The sequence below is a fragment of the Geotrypetes seraphini genome, chromosome 12, assembly GCF_902459505.1.
Source record: "Geotrypetes seraphini chromosome 12, aGeoSer1.1, whole genome shotgun sequence".
NCBI lineage: Eukaryota > Metazoa > Chordata > Amphibia > Gymnophiona > Dermophiidae > Geotrypetes > Geotrypetes seraphini.
The window spans coordinates 20,442,726-20,465,025 of record NC_047095.1 but is presented as its reverse complement, the minus strand read 5'-3'; the positions used below and the strand labels follow the sequence as shown (position 1 = coordinate 20,465,025).

The 22,300-nt window shown below is 42.3% G+C and overlaps 1 protein-coding gene across 4 annotated transcripts in view; it reads left to right on the top strand.

The window, feature by feature from the left end:
- Window positions 1–12,384, top strand: part of TLCD4 (TLC domain containing 4) — a 92,412-nt gene extending 80,028 nt beyond the window's left edge. For all 4 annotated transcript variants that reach the window (XM_033915933.1, XM_033915930.1, XM_033915929.1 and 1 more), the window contains exons 7-8: window positions 8,507–8,580; window positions 11,478–12,384. In XM_033915933.1, coding sequence (XP_033771824.1) covers window positions 8,507–8,580; window positions 11,478–11,793 — 390 coding nt within the window. In that variant the 3' untranslated portion in view covers window positions 11,794–12,384. The remainder of the gene's footprint in view (window positions 1–8,506; window positions 8,581–11,477) is intronic.
- The last annotated feature ends 9,916 nt before the right edge of the window (window positions 12,385–22,300 follow it).

Sequence of the window (22,300 nt, the reverse complement as noted above, 5' to 3'; positions counted from 1 at the left end):
GCAACATCCTCTACCTCCCCTGCCCTGCAATAATGATTAAACAACTACAGACAATTCAGAATACAGCTCTGAGACTCATCTATTCATTGAAAAAACATGATCACATTACTGAGGCATTCATCAATTCTCATTGGCTTCCAATCCAGGAAAGAATACAATTTAAATTCTACTTTATACTATTTAAAACTATAAATGGAGACAGCCCAACCTACCTAAACGACCGCCTCATCCAAACCACCTCTACCAGGCATAGAAAAACACCCCCCCCCCCAATCAAAGAAGTAAAAAGGAAAAAAAAACTATACAACGGACTACTGGCCACTCAGGCAGCGAAGATAGACAACCAAGTCTCCAACCTATTGACAACAACCCCAGACTACAAGATGTTCAGAAAGGAAATAAAAACTATACTCTTCAAGAAATCCCTTAATAAAGCTTAATACCATGATAAAGCTTAACCCCCCTCTTACCATCCCCTCCCTAACCCCAGATCCTACTTTTCCCTCTCTTGGAAATCTTCTCTGATCTAACATTGTAACCTTTCTTCCATAACTCTTTTTGTAATCCGCTTTGAACCGAAAGGTAATGGCGGAATAGAAATCTGTAATGTAATGCTACCACTTATTGAGAACTGTATTCAAGGTTTACTAAGATTGAGGACCTATGATATTCATAGCACTGCATTGGCCACGCCTGGTTTGATTTCTGCTCTTCCTAAAGCTCTCGACTAAGAAATGATGCAAGTTGCAACTGTTCCCAACACTGTTGACGCAGAACAAGGGATCCCTCCACCCCAACCCCCACTTGTTAGCACAAACTGTGGTTTCTTTTACCAGCTAAGCAAATGTTTTCTCCCTCTTGGCTGCAGTATTTGTTGTCATTGAAGTTTCTAGAAAATCTTCCACTCGGCGCTGTTACTGCTTCAAATTATGCCGGTTGTTTGGCAGAGGAGAGCCAATGTACCGTGTGCTCCAGCGCATGCGAGGGAGAGGCAGGAGCTTCGAGTTTAGCCCCATCTATGTCCTCCAGAACTGGTGAACCGCTGTGGCATGAGAAATGGGTAAAAAGTCCTGTCCAGATCCCCTATTTCACAATGACGCAAAGTGAAGGCATGTAGAGTCTGCAAACCCCACGAAAGCCCAGCTGGAAGTTCTGCAGGCTTTGTTTGTTTCCCCTGCAGAAAGTGGAAGTGAACAGTGGAAGACTCTAGAGGGGTCCCTGAGGGTAGCCAAGGCCATGTTCAGGCTTTATTCTATGGCACTGGAGTTCCAGCAGCTATTTGACCAGCTGAAAGTGGATTCAGCGGTGAACTTCTGTTCCGGCGGAGCTTGATTGTTTTGGGACATAACTGGAAGGGGACAATGTGCTCTGCTTCTATGTGGGAGGTGCTCAAAAATGTAAATATTCACACTTCTGCAAGTCTAGTCCGTATGTACGGACTCCTGAGAAGATTAAAGAGAGAAGATTATCCAAATAAGAACCTAATCTTTCATTGACGACATTACTCACTGTTCTTCACCCTTGGTCACTCTTACAGCTCATTGTCTTGACAAATGTGATACCCTTACATAGTAACATAGCAACATATTAGATGACGGCAGATAAAGACCTGAATGGTCCATCCAGTCTGCCCAACCTGATTCAATTTAAATTTTTTAATTTTTTCTTCTTAGCTATTTCTGGGCAAGAATCCAAAGCTTTACCTGGTACTGTGCTTGGGTTCCAACTGCCGAAATCTCTGTTAAGACTTACTCCAGCCCATCTACACCCTCCCAGCCATTGAAGCCCTCCCCAGCCCATCCTCCACCAAATGGCCATATACAGACTGTGCAAGTCTGCCCAATACTGGCCTTAGTTCAATATTTAATATTATTTTCTGATTCTAAATCCTCTGTGTTCATCCCACGCTTCTTTGAACTCACTCTCCACCATCTCTCTCGGGAGCGCATTCCAGGCATCCACTACCCTCTCCTTAAAGAGCAAGCTAGCTTTTCATTTCAAAGCAGAACAGAGTATATTGTGTGGAGTTGAACAAAACTTTGTATGTATGGAAAGTAGTTTTACAGTTGAGCACCTAGGCAGAAAGACACATAAGGGTTGTTTATTAAGCTGCTGTAAAATCTGGGCTTAACGCGGGTTAATACAGGGCTTTTCCGTATGCTAAGTCCAGATTGAATGTGACATTTTCTAGGGCTTTTTCTTTTAATTGTAGGTCATTCACTAATGTTCCCATTAACATGCAGCTAGGACTGAGTGGGCCCTGGGTGAGACCAAAATGGGCTCTTCCCAGTGTGCACATGCACTCGCTTAGTCACCCTCCCTGGATCTAGCCCCCCCCCCCCCACTCAGCTACTTACCTGCCCAAGGGTACTCCACAGCTACAGCATCAGAGAGAGCACTAAAGGCTGTCTTTCTGGCTGGCAGGACCTTTCCTCTTCTGCGTACTGCTCACAGGAAGTTGTATCAGCACATCGGGACATGACAGAAGAAAAGTCCAGCTGGCCAGAATGGTAGCCATTAGTGCTGTCTCTGACGCTGTAGCTGTGGAGGACCCAGCAGGCAGTAAGTAGCTGAGTGTGGGGCTGCGGAGGTGCTAGATCTTGGTGTTTGGAAGGGAGGGTTCAGCTGCAGGCATCCTCTAACACTGGGTGATCCTGGGCTCACTCAATGGTAGCTGTGCCTCTGGTGTGCAGTACCTGCAAATAATTTACTACCTCCTGTTTAGGATGCAGTAAGTGCTCCCATGGTAACTCTGCATTACCTGGTTAGTGCACGGTAATCATAATGCGCTAGCCAGATAATGTGGGAACGCCCACTCTCCATCTGTGACATGCTCCCTCTAAGAATCATTTAGAAATTGGTAACATGTTATTGCAAAATGCTTTAATGTTCAGTGGTAGTCTTAGCATGCACTAAATGCACATTAAGGGCTTAACCCAGGAGTGGGCAACTCCGGTCCTTGAGGGCCGGAATCCAATCGGGTTTTCAGGATTCCCCCAATGAACATTCATGAGATTTATTTGCATGCACTTCTTTCAATGCATATCGAGGACCAGAGTTACCCACCCCTGGCTTAACCCCTGTTACTCTTTGTGACTCTGTACAGTGCTGCGTGCGTCTGGTAGCGCTATGGAAATAATTAATAGTAGTACCCCCTAGGCACTTGCATAGTACGTCTTTTATATAGGCAGCATATACATTTATTGGCTTTATTAAAGAACACTTGCTATAGGTAAGTATCTGCTGTTTTTGCTACTCAGTAAAAGTTTCTGCTACCCAGTAAAAGACTTAACAGTGTATAGATGTACTAGCATATGAAACTATTTCTTGGTGTCATTTTGCTTCTTAAGTTTTAATGGGACCTGTAAGTATTTCTTTCAGATTTTGTACTTACAGGTAAGACCTCAATGATGCATACATACTAACTTTAAGTTTCATAGAAATAGGAACTTCTTCCTTATTTCAGCTAGCGACCTCTTTAAAATACTAACTTTTAACATACTAACTTTGTCATTCTTTGCTAACTTTGTTGTAGAGTTTATTAAACTTTGGGCCAGATTTACTTAAGGGTCGTAGCTATTTTGAGGACTGTTTTCATACAGCTTGCCTTATTGCTGTCTGTGGGTACTTTTTATTCTATAAAGTTTGCACCAGTTTTCAAAGAGAAAGTGTGCGCACACCTTCAGTCTGAAAATTTCTTTAAAATAATAAATAAGTACCCACACACATTTGTGCCTGTGTTTTTTGGTTTCATTTGTGCCTGTGTTTTGGGGTTTTTTTTAAAGGTACTTTTTTCAGCTAAAGCAATGTGTGTAGTTACCCCCAGAACACCTGCATTCATTGTGGGTAAACTATAGGCATTATGGCTTAATGTATCCTTTCTAACATTAGGGTGGGCAGTTTTCAAATAGCTCATATCCGCTAATAAAGTTTCACCCATAAAAATAGTTTGAAAATTGTACTTTCTATGTATACAGAACAGCCCTTGGAAAATCTTTCACTGATCTTTCTAATACCACTTAGTGTGATAGGACAAGACCTCACATATTTAGTCCTCATGACCCCAGCTAGCTTTAGTTTCAGGATATCCACAATTCATGATCTACATAGGGATAAATTTGAAATGCAAGCTAGGATAATTTGCATGGACATCCTGAAAATTAGATCTGGTCAAGGATCTGGATTCTGGAAACCCTAAGAGATTGGGCTAATTTTGAAGGCTGAGGGAAGTGAATCCAGGAAAGACTTTGTGATCCTTGCTGCTTGGGTCAGTGCAGGTCAGCAAGTGACACAAAAATAGGAAAGGAATGACTAATTCACCAGGGAACAAGACAAGGAAAGGTGCAACTCACAGGTCAAAAACAGTCACTGAGAGGCAATGAGCAAAATCTAGGATGATCACACAAAGTCATTTAGTTAGTAGCAACCAAAGCAGAGTATGAGGAAGGGACTCGTCATACTTGCTTTGGTTACTAATAAGGTGACTTTCTGTGGCAAGGACATAGAAGTATATTCTAGGTGAATATCCTCTGGTTGTGAGCCTATTGCAGAAGGATGTCATTCACATCTTTCAGCTCCTCCTCCTTCACCAGTGGAGTATGAGTATAGTGCCCGCTCCAGTTTTTGGCAAGTGAGCCAAAAAGATGTGTTCCAATCTGCTCTGTTCATTTTTTCTTAATTTTGGGTATTTTTTATCTGTTTTTGTGAGGCTTTGGAGCATAGAGGTCCCCAATTTGGAGCAGCTCTGCCTGGGAGAGGATGCAGATTGTGCATGGGCAGTCTACTGCTCACAGACAACCCCCAAGTGTACTTGATGAACCAGCATGTTTGGTGCAGTTTGGAAGCTCGGGGACCATTCCTCTGGGAGCTAGCTCATATGATTTATCAGAGACTTAAGTGTGAGTTCATTTAGGAGCTGGCTGCGTTTTTTCACTCTCCCCCCCCCCCCCCATTGCAGCATGAGGATCTGTGGGGGTGGAGGTCTGAGGTCTGAGTTGGGTCCAGTCCAACTGGCAGCTTGAAGATTTCCAATTTTGGATCCCCTCTGGAAAGGATTGAGGCAGAAAGTCATCTCCCTTCAGTCAGGCTGCAGGAAAACTGAAAACATAGGCACCAGGATAGCACAGTGAGTACAGACCATTATTCCCTATGGGGAAAAAAATGGGGAGAGAAATCAAAAAAAATTTTTTTGAGTGTTTCTAGGGCCAGATCCAGAGTCTCCCACCTTCAAAACCCCTTTCTTTGAATTTTTTTTACATTTCAGGGGAGCCCCCACAGGCCGTTTATGGCACAAATTTGCTGGCGACAGCCATCTCAGATTTTAAACAATCTTTTTTTTTTCTAAAACCTCCAACTGCCTCAAAACCCCTCGATTTTGTTCAAATCACCAAGTTGTTCTGCCCCCATATCGTATCAGTTTTGTTCTGAATAGTCGGCTGAGGAGCATCCATGTACCGCGTGCTGTGGGTCATGTGAGGGAGGGGCAGGAGCCTCAGGCTTACTCTCCTCTAGGGCTGGGGAACTGCTGTGGGTCTGTGTGGCGCTGGGCAGTGAACAAAATCCCTTCCAGAGATCCCGAACAATGAATCTGCAAAATGCAAGCACTTAGAAGCAGCGGAGACTCGGAGAGCAGTCCTGCAGGGGTCTTTGGGGCCTCCTGTTCAGTGGTTTACTCCGGACTTTGTTAATCTCCTGTGGAAAGCCTATTTGGCAGGTCCAGGATGCTCTGCGTTGTCTGTGGGCATACCGGTTCTGGATCAAGGAACAATTCTGGTCCAGGAGACTGCCACCACTAAGAAACCCGATGCTCAGCCCGGAAGACCAGGACTGGGAGGATTGGTGGTCAGACAACATGCCTTTACTGTTCCAGGGCGTAGTTTCTTGCCTGGATGACTCTGGTTCCATTTCAGAGACCGGAGGTCAGGAGGTGTTAGTCCTGCTTGACCAGGGAGATGATTTGTCTGTGCTGCAGCTATATAAGCCAGCTACCATGCCTCATGTTATTATGGATGCACTCAGAGAAGCTGGAACCACAACAGTCGTCAGCATCTCATTGAAGGGATGATCCAGGAAGTGCAGGGTTGGACGTGTTGGTTCAGCCCTGACTGGTGGAGAGCCTGCTTGCTCTATGTATTTCCATTGTGGTCCATGGTGTGGTAGGTGATTCGCAGAATTGCAACTCACCTGGGACTTGTGATCCTGGTAACCCCAGATTGGCCTCGCCGGCTATGATATGTGGACCTAGTAAGTCTCCAATGGGATAGGTGCCTCAAGCTTCCAGTACATTTGGAGCTCCTCAGTCAGGGCCCAATCCACATGGAGAACCCAGATCACTTTGGTCTTAAGGCATGGCTATTGAGCGCTCAGTCTTAGTACTCAAAGGATATTTGGAGGTAGTCATTTGTACTCTTCTCTGAGCTAAAATGCTTGCAACGGTTGTGACTTATGCTAAGGCCTGGAGGGCTTTTCAGCTCGAATGCCAAAGATAATGTGGAGCCCTTCAAGGTTCCAATTCCAGTGATTCTTGCCTTTCTCCAGGCTGGTCTAGAGAGAGGCCTAGCGGTGGCACTTCTCAAAGTGTAGGTGGCAGGGCTCTCGTGCTTCCAAGCTCGAGTGGGAAAGGAATTGCTGCTGTCTCATCCAGATGTGAACAGATTTTTGTAGGGGGGGCGCTCAGTTTGCGGCCTCCATTACACCAGCCCTTTCTGTCGTGGAATCTTCACATCATCCTAAAGGGACTTTGTAAGCCCCCATACGAGCCCTTCCAGGAGGCATCCTTTCTGGACGTCATGGTGAAGACAGTGTTTCTTGTAGTAATAATATCAGTGAGAAGGGTCTTGGAATTGCAGGCACTCTCATTAATGCTTCTGGTACTGCTCTGTAGTTGCAGTTATGTTTCCAGCAGTGATACCTGAGGCATCACTACAGCTGGATCCAATCACTAAGTCAGTGATTTCTAATGTGTGGCCCAGAAAGTGGCCCCTAAAAAGCCCTTCAAATCCTGTAAATGCGTTAATTTCAATCTTGCCAGCCCACTTGATAAAGAACTGCAATCTGTTAAGTGTGTTACTTGGGTATCATTTATGAAATTTGCTACTGTTGACAAACCAAAATAAAGCGAGATTTTTAAATATATCCGTAAAGAGTTCTACAGTAGAATCAATATTAGTATTAATTTTTTATATTTAATACCCAGTATGGATAAGCAGGTCAAGGCCATACCTCAGGATCGTAGAGGCAGGAATTGTCCTCCACACAGCACCTTTCTTTCTATTTAAGGTTGTCTCAGCTTTTTATGTCAGTCAAGAGGTCTACGGGTTCGGCCAAACAAGATGAGATTTTGCAGAGATTAAGATGTATAGAGAATTTTATTCCACTATTTGGAATAGACCAATGACTTTCATCTTTCTGACCATCCACTTGTTCTTACCAGCCAGTCAAGGCGAGATAGACCAGCTTCCAAAGCATCTATTGCCAGATGAATTCGTATGGTAATTTTGTTGACATATGTTGCTTGTGGCAAGCAGCCGCCTATTTCTCTCTCAGCTCATTTGACTAGAAGTGTGGCGACTTCCTGGATGGAGACTAGGATAGTGCCACCTGAAGAGATCTATAGAGCAGCTGCTTGGTCTACTCTCCATAGAGTACTTTACAAAATTCTACAAAGTGGACGTGGCGGCTCGGGAGGATGCTGCTTTTGGATCCTCGGTTTTGTGGGTAGGCTCATCAGTCCTACCTTGTGTCTGCCACTACTTTGGTATATTGCCTAGAATTCAGACTCCTATGTTCTTGCCACAGAATGTTAAAGGACATAAGAGTCTGTATGGACCACCTTGTCAGTTTTCCATGTGCCTGCTTTCTGCCTGTCGGTTGAATGAACATGTAATCATATATGGCTAATAAAGCAATAATTTTGTTGAGTTCCTGAGTTCTGTATGTGTTTGTGCTAGTTACATGTTGGTACACCTATATTATTTAGTTCATGCTAATTATTCTTTATTCATGAGTTACAGAGCAGAATAGAAATGTACTATGTTTCTGGGGAATTTCCCCGTGCCCTTCCTTCAAGTTTCTTCTGTTATAGTGGCTATCAATTGCTTTGGTACAAACTGAAGAAGGCACTATATTCTAGTGGTAAAGGAGGAGGAGCTGAAAGATGTGATTGATATCCTTCTGTAACAGGTTCATGACCAGAATATATTCGCCTAGAGTACAGACTTCTATGTCCTTTAACAGAAAGAAGATTATCCAGGTAAGAATCTAATAATCTTCCATTGTTTGAATCCTGGGTATTGCCCACTCATTGGTCCTTGCTTTCTTTTTTGACTGTACTCTGACAGGGTCACAATTCTTTCAATAATCATGATAAAAGTTTAGTTCCTATGTTGTGTGGATGCAGGAAAACATGTAAAACGAAAATTTCTGCAGTGGAGTCCAACAGGTTACATATTTAATAATGTAGGTTTCTGTTCTTTGTGTTCTTTTAAATACTTGTCTTACTTTCCAGGGTGAAGGATTGTTACCATATTTTGGTAACTTCCGTCTGCTTGCAGAGTTCTCTACTCCATTTGTGAATCAGCGGTAGGTATCCATGAAGGGAACTTGTATTGATAATACAAACATATAGTTCAACAGAGTGAAGAAATATAGTAAATGGAAGGGAAAAAGATCATTTCACAGCTACTTAATCCTGAAGGTTAAAAACAGAAAGAAAGGGGTAACCTAGGACAGTGGTCTCCATCTCTTTTTTCAAGTTTATTTATTCAAGTTTCAAGTTTATTATTAAAAATTTGATGAAACGCTAATCAAAATTTCTAAGTGTTGTACAGTAAAGATTTTAAAAGGGGTTCAGTTAAACTATTAATAACATAACTTTACTTACATGAAACAATAGGTTAGTGGGGAGAAATACAATTTGAAAGAAAGAAAGAACAATTAAGGACAATAACATAGGGCCTCAGTGTGCATAAGAGAAAGCTCTTGGGAGCCACCAAAAAATTTCAAGTACACACACACTACTAATTTTGTAAACCGCCTTGACCTGCTTATCCATACTGGGTATTAAATATAAAAAAATTAATACTAATATTGATTCTACTGTAGAACTCTTTAAGAATATATTTTAAAAACTTGCTTTATTTTGGTTTGTCAACAGCAAATTTCATAAATGACACCTGAGTAACACACTTAACAGATTGCAGTTCTTTATCAAGTGGACTGGCAAGATTGAAATTAACACATTTACAGGATTTGAAGGACTGTTTAGGGGCCACACATTAGAAATCACTGACTTAGGACTTCAGTGTTGGATCCAGCTGTAGTGATGCCTCAGATATCACTGCTGGAAACAGTACCAGAAGCAGTACCAGAAGCACCCTAAAAATGACACCCTAGTTCCAGCCCTGTGTGACCTATTTAGTTATGTCTTCATTGGTTTTGATGGCCATATTCAGAATTTTTGTTTGTTTGTTTGAGGCAGAAACCCTATATTAAATGGGACCCTGAGTGAATCAAGTGGCTTCAATAATTATTGGTACAATATATTGCAGTAACATTGATTCAGTCTCTCTCTTCTGTTGCTTTCAAGGATACTGTACTGAGATCAGTTGTAAACTAGCTGACACCATGCTGGTAGCCTTAGCCCGTCAGCCGATGAAATTTGGCATGAGTCACTGAACTTTGACCTGCATTCTCAATGTCGGCGGCCAAATATGATCCTGGCATTGAATATTTGGGATTGCCATCAACCTGGGAGGCAGCTGGGCTGCCTCCCATGGTTTCAATATTGGACCCCATATCCATTATTAAGGTAGACCTGGGGAAGGCTGCTGCATGGAATCTTGCTACTTCATGGGATTCTGCTAGATCAATGATCTCAAACTCGTGGTCCACGGGCCACATGCGGCCTCCCAGGTACTATTTTGAGGCCCTCGGTATTATAAAAATGATTCTTTAAGGAAAACTTGTGCTTTAAGTGTCCGGCAGTCGCTGTAACTTCATGCAAGCACTTTTCTGTGTCTACGCGATTGTGAGGTAGAGTCCAATCGCATGCAGACGCAGGAAAGTGCTTGCGTGAGGTTACAGAAGTGAGGCGAGCAACATTCCAGAACATAAGGTAACCGTTGGGGGCAGTGCAGCTTGTGTGTGTGTCCAGTGCTGGAGGAGGTGAGAGCTGAAACCGGTTGCGGACACTTAAGGGCACAAGTTTTCCATAAAGAATCATTTTTTATAATACCGAGGGCCTCAAAATAGTTGGTCCAAAATCTTGTCTCTTGCAGTTGATACTTTGATAGTTTTTCACTTTCTGCATGTTGCACTGCTTTCAGCTGTGTGTAGCTGAAATTATCAGAAGCAGTTAAGGAAAGATTTATAAACTATAAAGAGTTTTACCTCATGCAAAATTGTCATTTCTTTAATAAGACATTAACTATTTTTTCTGCAGCCCTCCTAAGTATCTACAAATCCAAAATGTGTGAGGAAGAATTAAAGGGAGAAGATGGCCTTCATGTGGTCCTGCAAAGGGTTTGAGTTTGAGACCGCTGTGCTACATGATTGTCATCTGGTTTGGCCACTGCTTACAGGCAGGATACTAGTTTAGATGGACCTTTGCTCTGACACTTAAGAGATTGTTTGCAGTTACTATATCAAGTGGGCAAGATTTAAATTAATGCATTGACAGGACTTCAAGAACATTTCAGCCAATTGTTTGAGGACCACAGTGGAGGACTTTGGGATTTGCATGAGGCTCTGGGGCCATGCTTTGGAGACCACTGCCCTAGGAGCGTCTCTTTCAAATGTGGCCTAAGGTGCATGCACTTTATTACAAGGCACATAATTTTGATGTATTGGTGGAGGGCAATTTTCAGTTATCCAATTCACAAGGGTTAATGTCTATTTAACCACCTAAATGGCTTTGAAAATTATTTTCAGAATTGGAGGGGGGAGGGAAGGGCAGAGATTATACCAACGTACAATTAGAAATGTTATAGAGGGGTACATTCTATAACTGGCACTCAAATTTAGTTTGCAGGAAACATCCGCACTAAGCAGTATTCTAGAAAGAGCATGCCAGGCTGAGCGCCCTTTAAAGAACAGGCCTTAGTGCCTGTGCCTAGGACTTATGCCTGTTGAAACCTGGTATAAATCCTGGCAAACAAGTTGGACATGCAGCCCCCCAGTATTCTGTAACACGTCACCTAAATGTTAGAAATGCTCCTGACGCGCCCATGACCCCCTTTTGGGTTGCATCTGAGACTTTGTGTGTGCAGCATTATAGAATAGTGTGTAGGCAGTTGTGTGGATAACTGCAAATTAATGCCAATTAAGTGCCTGTGAACTCCAAATAGCACCAATAACTGGTGTTGACACCCAATTAACTAATTAGTGTACGCAACTCAAATTTGGGCACCCAACTTTGGATGACCTATGTAGAATCGGGGGATAATGTCTGTGTTTTCTAAATGCTGCTTGTTTTGCAGGTGGTTCTTTGAAACACTGGGGTATGCAAAGTCTTCTGCAGCTAACATGCTGAATGGTATAATGATGATCATCGTGTTCTTCATGGTGAGAATAGCAGTCATACCTACTTATTATGGCCGTATGGTTTCTACCTTTGGAACAGAGGCATTTCACAGGCTTGGCTTTGGTCCCCAGTGTTCCTGGATCATCGCCAGCGTGTTGTTGGACATCATGAACTTGATATGGCTGCTGAAGATTGCAAAGGGGTGCTACAAGGTTCTTTGTCTCTGGCTAACACAAATGGATGAAACTCAAGAGAGAAGAAAATCTGAGTAGAAGTTATACATGTGAAACCATTTCTAGTAGCCACATTAGTCCTGGAGAAAAGCAGAGACTTAACTAAAACTCCATGCAAAATACAGTACGTTTACTGCAAGGTTTCAGAACTTGTACATGTTTTCACCACAGCTCCTTTTCTGGAATTTAATTATTACCTCTTGATTTGACTCTTTACTATTCCCATAGCCAGCCCAGCTGTACCTCAGTCTGTCCTCATGCATGTAAAATACTGATATCTAGAGGGAAACGTAATAAATAATAATAATAAAAAAAGCAAACAATAAATTTTCAATTAAAAAAAAAGTTGCTTAAATTTTATAAATCCAACAGTGGATATAATTATCATATCCAAATAACATTGATCATTCTCACATTTTCTCAAATAAGTGGTGGAGAAACTTCAGACACTTTATCAGTATCCATAGTGTTCACTATTACATACATCTAGGACTACTTAGATAAGGGTTGAATAAGTAATCATTGGTCAAAAAACTACTACTACTTATCATTTCTAAGGTGTTACTAGACATATGCAACGCTGTACATCAAAACATAGAAGAGACAGTTCCTGCTCAAAAGAGCTTATAATCTAGTCAAGATGGACTGCATCTATACACAGTGCTTGGGTGGGAGAGGGAAGGATAATGCAGATATTGGTGCTTAGCAGGTGGGTTGGAGTTTGGAATTGAAAGAAGTGGGCTTTGAGCCTGGATCTGAATACTGCCAGAACCGGAGCTTGATGCACCGAGTCAGGCAGTTTGTTCCAGGTATATAGTGCAGCAGAGCAGAAGGAAGTTGGCTATAGAGAAGAGTGCAGGTAAGAGAGATTTATCTGATTGAGTGGAGTGCCCATGGGGGGGAGTGTGGGGAGAGATGAAAGAGAAGAGATACTGAGGAGCTGCTGAGCGAATACACTTGAAGGTCATTAAAAGGAGTTTGAACTGTATGCAAAACTGGATAGGGAGCCAATGAAGTGATTTGAGGAGTGGGGTAATGTGGGTATAGTGACATTTGTGGAATATGAGGCATGCAGCAGAGTTCTGAACAGATTGAAGGGAAGAGAGATAGTTTAGCAGAAGACCAGTGAGACGCAGTTTGCAGTAGTCTAGGAGAAAGGTTATGAGGGTATGGAAGAGGTTCTTAGCAGTGTGCTCAGAAAGAAAGGATCTGAGTTTAGCGATATTGTAGAGAAAGAAATGATAGGTTTTATAGGCACTCAACTACAAAAATGTGTAGGGTGAAACACTTAACTGAATTTCATCCCATTTATCAGCATATGAAACTTTGCCAAATCAATTCCAATGATACCTTTGGCTTAGGACCACATAAAGTAGATGATAAATTCTCCACAGAAAATTGCACTGGATGAGGAAAAGGAACAGTCTGTTGAGTACCTTTCCCAGAACCTTTAGAACTTACTATATTAGAATCCATTCTCAAGAAAGAATCGATAGCATGTTTTGTCTGTAATGTTCATTGTAGTCTGTTTTTCCCCATTTTTATATTTTTAAATTACTTTTTTAAAAAAATAATCTTTGTATAATTCTAAACCTCTTCCTCAGCAGGCAAACTGTTATTAAACATCTGATTAAGAAAAAGCGTAGGTAGTACCTTAACATGGAGGCCCATCAGGCCAGTTGATAGTGGCTTCTTGCATCTGCCTTCCACTTTCCCACTCAAGCAAAAGGAGATCTCCTCCTATTCCTAGCTCCTAAGGGACACCCAAGGGGCATGGTATGCCCCTTTGGCACATACCTGTGGCCACACAATCACAGCCACAGCCCATGGAAGGGTGCCGCAGATATAGCAGCAGTAGAGTTCCTTCACTTGATGTCAGAGCAAGATCCACAGTTTGATCGAACACTCCTTGCAAAAAGCAGATTATTCTTAGATAGCAAACTCCAGATGTCTTTAAGAGACTGCAAAATAACTAGCTGAAGCAAAACAAAAGTTTAGAGACATCTAGAGCCGGCAACATCTATTGTCTATCCCTTCGTTAAGAGTTATTAACACACAGCGTTAGAATATCTTCTCAGTCATAGGCCCTCTACACTGGAATTCCCTACCAGCTCATTTGAGGGAGGAAAAAGCTTTAGATAGATTTAAAGGTAAATTGAAAAGTTTTTAATTTGAAGACACTTTCTAGGCCTAATGCCCATGCACAGGATTTTTTTATTTTTTTATTTTTCGGTTGTTCAAACTTCAAGCTTTTTTTTTTTTTTCTTTTATTTGGATCTCCCCTTCCTTGTTGGTTTTACCCCCTTTTCCCTCTTGTGTGCATCTGTCTGTCCTTTTGTGTGTGTTTTGATGTCCGTGTCTATTTTATTATGTTGTAAGTATTATCTCATTTTAATTCATAGTACATCGTTTAGAAGTCTGATAAGCGATCAAATCAAATTTTAAATAAACTTGAACTTGAAACTTTAGGAGTAAGGATAGGTTCTTTTATTAGTAAAGCCAAATCGCTACAATACCTAAAGACAAGGTAACAGTAATCAAGGACTCTCTGTGGGTCTTGCCAGAGATTCTCACTAACTTCGCTTCCAGGAACGGGAGCAGGGATGGGGTGGAGATCTCTCAATAGGACTAAATGAAGTCCCTAATCTAGATATGGATTTTGGCTAGCTAACTGATTTAGCTGAAGGACTCACTCCCCATACTTGATGTTTACAGAAGAAATAGAAGCAGTCTTGACTTTAATCTGCCTTTTAACCATATTACGATCCATCCATGGTCTGGAGAAGCAGCATCAGCAGATGCGAGGGTGGAAAGGTGGTGGAGCTGGATGGAACAGGGGAAGAAGACAGAGTTGGTGAAAGACAGGTGAATAAAATGAATAGAAATAACAGCTGGGATGAGGGGAAAAGAAAGTTATAGGTAGATATAGTAGAGAGAGGGAAATGAATACTGGATAGTAAGAATTAAGTCTGGTTAGAGAGGCAGGAAAATAAATTGAAGAGAGCTGAAAGGAAAAGGAGGTGAGGAATAATGATGAGGAGAAGTAAGAGATGAAGAAAGCAGATACCAGAGCTTGATCAACATAATTAGAAAAATAAAATGACCAGATGAGAAAGGTAGAAAAGGAAGTTAATTTTCTATCTCATGATTAGAATATGTCAATTTTTGAAATGGCCATTTCAAAATCTCTGCTGATCGGAGCTTGGGGATACTCTGTTTCTATTTGTTTAATTTTCAGGGGGGCACTTGACTTGAAAAAGTTGACAAACATTGGTTTAGCAGTTCCAATTCTTGTATGTGAGACAGTGCCATCTACTGGATTTATTTATAGTTTTCACTTACATTCTCCAGCTCTTGATGGTTTCACTTTGCTAGGAATATAGTGCTTCTCTACAATTTTCTGTAGTTTTCTATTGTTATGAAAAAAGTTTATTCGTTGTTAACATTTGTTCAAAATATGGCAAAATGTTCTCATCTATGAAGGTACAAGGGGCCGCTGAAAAGTTCTCAGCCCAACCAAGAAGGGAATGACGTGGAGCCATTAAACTTACAAGTTATTCCACACTTTTCTTGACACTTTTCATTTCCAATGATATGAAACGAAATGTCAAGGAAAAGTATGGAATAACTTGGAAGTTTTGGGATTCTACATCGTTCTCGGTTGAGTTGAGAACTTTTCAGCGGCCCCTTGTAAGAGTAGTGAAGTAATACCCGGTAAAAACAGGCTGTGACTATGGTCTTATCACCACCATCTATGATTGATAGAAAGCCAGATTAATGAAACATTAGCAAAAGCCAAAAGGTTAGTTCAGACTGAACAAAAAAGAAGCAAGCCTTCAGATTTAGATATTGTGTACTGTACACAAGTGTAGTGGCTCACTGGTAGAGCTGTTGCCTGTGCACTGAGAGGTGGTGAGATCAAATCCCAGTGCTGCTCCTTGTGACTCCGGGCAAGTCACTCAGTCCTCCAGTGCCCACCACTGAATGTCAGCTTTGAAATGCCAAAGCCACAAAAAGGCTATATACAAGTCCTCATTCCTTCCCCTACTTATTTCTATAGCGCTACTTGGCCATATACTAAGCTTACATAGAATAAGTATATTACTCTAAAGTTAATATTTAAAATGGGGGAAAAACCCAGTGAGGGTACCTTCTGTTTTGTTATCCAGTTTACCCTCTTTGTGTAGAATCAGCCCTACCAATAGGCTAATTAGGAGGAGAGTGGTTGCAAAAGTGGCAGCAGCAACTGCATAGGTAGAATGAGAAATGGAGAGATGATGCATACCTGGAGAAGGAAGGAAAGGGAAGAGGTGATGAATGGGGGGGGGGGGAGGCAAGAGAAAGGAAGGAGAGGTGCTGGATACTTGGGGTGGGGGGCTAGGGAAGGGGAGAGGCAATACTGGACTACAGGGAAATAGGGAAGGGAAGCTGGATATGGGGTAGGGTAGAAGAGCCTTGAGCCACTCCTGGGAGGAAGGGGATGCATAGCTGGCTGGCCCTGCTCTCGAACATGCCTCCAAATCGCTCAATTTTCAAAATTAGAAGTCTCATGTCACGCTAAGGACTTAACACCATATAAACATTGGTACAGGTAGATCTGCATATTTCAGACTTATAAAGAGTGTTATGCCTAGGCATCCACCTAGGCGACTCTGGGCAAGAGTAGTCACTACAAGTAAGTCCAATGAATGAAGCAAGAGTAGCCATGGGATAGATTAGTAGCCTCTTTCTCCAAAAAGTCAATTTAACTTCATGAGGAAAGTTCAGGGTGCTTTCTATGACAGACCTAGGCAGTCTTCCAGAATATCTCTGGATCAGTGCAGAGCCTTTGGTAGCTGAGCCCTTAAAGCACACAATTCTGTTTCTAAAGTTCTTCAGGGCTGTGCAAAAACTAGCCCCTGATCCAATTGGAATCTTTCTTCAGGACTGTATCTAGTCCTTTTGTCTGCTCCTAAACTGTTTTCTATCCTATATGAATTGTATTTCTTCCCCACCTTCCTTTGTCTCATGTTTGCCTAGTCCAATTTTGTTTATCAATAGTCACGCCATTTGCTTTAGTTGTTTAATGATCTTTTTAATTGTATTATTGGTGGTTTTATTTTTTTATATCTAATTATGTTCTCCCCTTATATTTTATCTGTATCTCGCTTAGAAGTTGAATTAGTGATTGTATCAAATTTTAATAAAAACTTGAAAACTTGCTAAATCCCTAATCCAGACAGCTCTAGCCACGAGTAAAACTTGTATCATTTAAACAAGTCTCAAGTCAGGTAGCTCCTTTACTACTACTACTACTATTAGTTATTTCTGTAGCGCTACCAAAAGCATGCAGCACTGCACAGAGTCACAAAGAGTAAGAAAACGGTCCCTGCTCGAAAGAGCTTACAATCTAAACAGGCAAGACAAACAAACAGGATGTCATGGATACAGTTAAGGGGAACGGTTATTCAGCTGGCTGGGTTGGAGGGCAGAGGAGTAGGGTTAAGGATTGAAAGCTATATCAAAAAAGTGGGTTTTCAGTCTGCTTTTAAACAAGAGAAGGGAAGGGGCTTGATGGACAAACTCAGGTAATTTATTCCAGGCATAGGGGGCAACTAGAAAGGAACGAGGTCTAATGAGTTGGTATTTAATGCATGGTGTATAATGCAGGAAAGTTTGGGCATTTACAGGCAGCCAGTGAAGTATGTGGTAGGATATAGAGATGGGGTTGTACTTTTCTAAGCCAACTATCAGCCTGATTGCAGTGTTCTGGATCAATTGGAATTTGTACATTTTGGGAGGATATTATGCCCGTGTAGCAAGAATTGCAATAGTCGAGATGTGTTAGGACTAACATTTGAACCTGAATTACATAGTGGTTGCTATAGAAGTTAAATTTGATTAGTCAGTTGCTTTAAGCTGTAGAAATTTCTTTTCCAGAGGTTGGATATTTGAATTGTATAGGAAAGTGTGGAGTCCATGCAGAATTCCAAGCACTTTGGAGGTCTTCTCAACGTTAAGGACTCCTTTTATGCATAATAGCGCTTGCTAGCCACAACCCCCTCCTCTTGAGCAGGCAGTAGTTTTTCGGCTAGTGTGGGGGTTAGCGCGCGCTAAAAAGTTGCATGCGATAAATCCACTAACATGGCTTCATAAAAGGAGCCCTAAGTGTCGCACCAGAGGGCAGGGCTAGGACCGTGGTATTTTTTGCTCCATAAGACACACCTGACCATAAGACGCACCCTAGATTTAGAGGAGGAAAACAAGAAAAAAAAAAAAGAAATATTCTGAGCCTAATGGTGTATTAATATATTTAATAAAATATAACGGAATAATATTTCAACCATGTAAAGTTAACAGCGGTATTAAGAACCATCATTACTGTCATTAACAAATGAGGAGAGACTTTAAGGTTCAAGCACTCCTAGTTTTACGGAAACCCCAAGAACTCATCACTAGTGTCAGAATTTAAGAAGCTCAGTTGCTCACAATCACTGATATCACTTACTTCGTTATCTTCATACTATCTTCATTTCCATCTAAGGCATTGCTAAAGCTACCTTTTTTGAATGACCGTGCAACGGTTTCATCCATCACTGAGTGCCATGATGTTTTAACCCATTCACAAACTTGAATGATAGTGGGCATCTTCATTCATCCAGTAGGTGTCAGATTATGATTACCAGCAGCCATCCATTTGTTCCACTCTTCTTGTATAAAGACTTTAAATCAGGGGTGCCCACACTTTTTTTGGCTTGCGAGCTACTTTTAAAATGACCAAATCAAAATGATCTACCAACAATAAAATTTAAAAAAAAACACAAAGCACACTGTAGGCAGAGAGAATGTTAATTATAATTTATATTGGGGTTTTTTTTCAAAGAGGTCAAGGCAGATGACTTTAAAATATGCAATGTCACCTCAGTAACAACTATACAAAAATAGACAAATATTCCCCCTCCACTTTTACTAAACCGCAATAGCGGTTTTTAGCGTAGGGAGCTGCATTGAATGCCCTGTGCTGCTCCTGACTCTCATAGGCTCCCGTGCTAAAAAACACTATTGCGGTTTAGAAAAAGGGGGCCATAGTGCAAAATATAGAAAGCAGATATAAATTCTCAAAACGGACACATTTTGATCACTAAGTTGAAAATAAAATCATTTTTCCTACTTTTGTTGTCTGGTGATTTCATAAGTCTCTGGTTGCATTTCCTTCTGACTGTGCATCCAATATTTCTTCCCTTCTTTCTGCCTCCTGCATGCTTCCTCACCTCCAGACCTCATTCCATTCCCCAGCCATCTCTCTCTGTCCTTCCACGAGTCCAACTTTTGCTTCCTCTCTCCCTGCCCCTCCCCTTTCTGTCTCTCTCCCTGCCCCCTTTCTTTTTTTCTTTCTGTCTCTCTCCCTGCCCCCCAAGCCACCTCCACTATTGCCAAATGCCCCCAGCAAACACTTCCTCCTGTCTGCTCTTACTCTTATTTCCCAAATTGTGTATTTTTCTCTCAGTTCCCTTCCCCCATTACAGCGCATGCTCCTTCTCTTGAGTTCCCGTCACCCTCACAGCCTATTTCTTCTCCACTGCCACAACTCCACTCCAAGTTTCTGTCTTCATCAGTCTGTCACATTCTTCCCTTTAGAACTTTCAGACACTTCTGGCTCTTCATAGCAGTATTCTCTGTCCCAGCTATTAACCCTTTCAATTCACTTCATTCCTTTATAGTTCCCTCTATTCCTTCCCATGACATCACTCCCAACTGGGCCAGGCCCACAAGCCTTCTCTCTCCCCCCCCCCCCCCATATCAATCCTGACGGAGAGGAAGTTCCGGGCCAGCCAGGCAGCGATTGGCTGGCCTGGAACTTCTCTCCAACTTCAGAATTGACATTGCGGGGGGGGGGGGGGAGGCTTGTGTGTCCGGCGCTTGTGCAGTGGATGCACTTGCCTGGCTTTTGCGGCATCGGGGAAGCAGGGAGAATGCAAAGGCAACACGATTCTTATCATGGAGCCTGGGATGGGCTCCACGATTGACTCGTGTTGCCCTTGCGATCTACTGGTCGATCGCAATCAACCTTTTGGGCACCCCTGTTTTAAATGATTTGTTGATGGAAACATCAAAAGGTAGCAACTGGCTAGTAATTACAGTAATTACAGTAATCCCCAGTAATTACAGCTAGATGAGTCTTTACTTCAATAAAGCACAATTTTGTAGTATCGCTAATATGTGCTCTAAACTGGTCAAGCCCTAATAACATAAGAACATAAGAACATAAGCAGTGCCTCCGCCGGGTCAGACCATAGGTCCATCCCGCCCAGCAGTCCGCTCCCGCGGCGGCCCGAACAGGTCACGGCCTGTCTGAGTCACCAGAAGGGGCCCCCTTGCCACCTTGGTTTCCCATTGAGTCCTATCTTCCCATCGAAGTCCTAACCCTCCGGTCTTGCACATCCACGACCTGGTTGGATTTCTATACTTATTTCCTGTTTAGCTTTCTATACCTGTGTTACATCCCAGAACCTCTCTCAGTATCCCACGATCCCCCTATCCCTCAGGAATCCGTCCAATCCCTGTTTGAACCCTTGTACCGGGATTGGACGGATTCCTGAGGGATAGGGGGATCGTGGGATACTGAGAGAGGTTCTGGGATGTAACACAGGTATAGAAAGCTAAACAGGAAATAATAAAGCAAGTTTTTTCAGAAGCCCTCCAGGACGTTTGGACCACACTTTTTCAACCCATACTCTCATTCCATTTTCATCCATCCTTTCTCATGAACATGCACAACTACTCCTTGTGGAATCACTTCTTTTGGAAACCTTTTCCTTTTGAAAATTAACATCGGTGTCAATTTGGTGTCGTTAACATAAACCGTGTAATGTGTTTTCTCATGTCCTGAGGTTTTCACATTTATGGTTTTGGCACCTTTCAGATCAACAGTCTTATTAGATGGCACATCAAAGATTAGCGGGACTTCATCCATATTCCCAATCTGGCCATTTTCAAAATCATTTTTCTTCCTAGCATCAATTACAAATTTATGAAAAGACAGAATCTTAGATTCATATTTTTTTTGCATTTTTTTTTTCAATTCTAGTTTTGGTGTGCATAGCAAGGCCACATTGCCTCATCAATCTGTAGCACCATGATGGTGATCCAGTAAAATCCTGAATGCCTTTCTCTAAAGCAATTCGTTTGGCTTCAAATATTATAATTTTTGTAGAAACTGAGAAGCCATTATTCCGGTGATGTGTGATCCTTTCTTTCATGTCCACATCTAACTGTGGCCACTTTGCAGCATGCACACGTAAAATGTGCTTACTTTTATTTACTTTTTGCAGCTGATCCTCCTGTTTCCTCTACTCATCATTTTTTCAAAATGTCTCTCTGCTGCTCTGTTTCCATGTTCCTTAGCATATTTTACTACTTCCAGTTTAAAAGGAATTTTATATGCTAGTCTTTTCTGCTTCGACATCTGTGTACCGGTAGCCTGAGGAGGTAGTATTTTTCTGCAAGAAAATACAGTAAGTCGCAGGCCGAATTTGTTATTAAGATACGTTATTGAGGTACACTAACCGGTGTAGCACACGCTAAATGTGCACCTTAATAAAAGAACCCCTTAGTCTTAGTAGAAGTATAAGGTTACAACCTCTCCCCAAACTCCTTGCCAAGCTCTGCACCCTGTGCCCCCTCCCTGCCAGGCTCTGAACCAAGCCCCCTTTTCTCCCTGCCCTACCAGGCTATGCAGCCAGCCCCTCTCCCTGCCAGGCTCTGTACCCTGCCTCACCATCCTGCCCTGTACCCTGTCCCCCCTCTGGTGGTCTAGTGGTAGGATGGGACAGAAGGGATCCGTCCCAGCCGACTAACAATTTTTTACATCACCACCTTTTTAAATCATCGCCCATAGCCCCCAGTACCTTTTTAAATCATCACCCCATACCTTTTTAAATCCCTCCCTCCCTAGACAGCGAGTCCCGTGAGAACTGATGGCAGCCATTCAGAAAGTGGTGTGGGCCCAAGCGGGAACGCGGAAAGTTTGCTCCTGACCTGTGCACCGCTGGCCGGGAAATAGGAAGAGACAGCCTTCTATCGAGGGAGGGATACATGCTGGACCACAAGGATGTTTTAAAAAGGTGCGGCGGGTGGGGGGGTTTAAAAAGGTGCAGCAGCGGTGGGGGGTTGTTTTAAAAAGATGCAGCGGCGGGTGGGGGTGTAAAAAATGTGTATCTTCGCTGCATGAGATGCACCGAGATTTCCACCCACTTTTGGGTGGAAAAAAAAGTGCGTCTTATGGAGCAAAAAATAAAGGTATATATTGCAGTGTGGAACCAAAGAAGCTTTGGTTTTGGTGATGTTTAGTTTTAGTTTGTTGGAGAGTGCCCAAGAGTAGATTTTTTTCAATGCCTTTGGAAACTTTTTTTGAAGGGCTTCCTAGTGTCGGCACAAAGTGGGATTAAGAGAAATATATCATCTGAATAGGATAGTAGCCTTTCACCATCGGTGAAGGTGAGGTTGCTCAGTGTGCTCATAAAAATGTTGAAGAGCACCAGTGAGAGTGGGGTCCCTTGAGGTACTC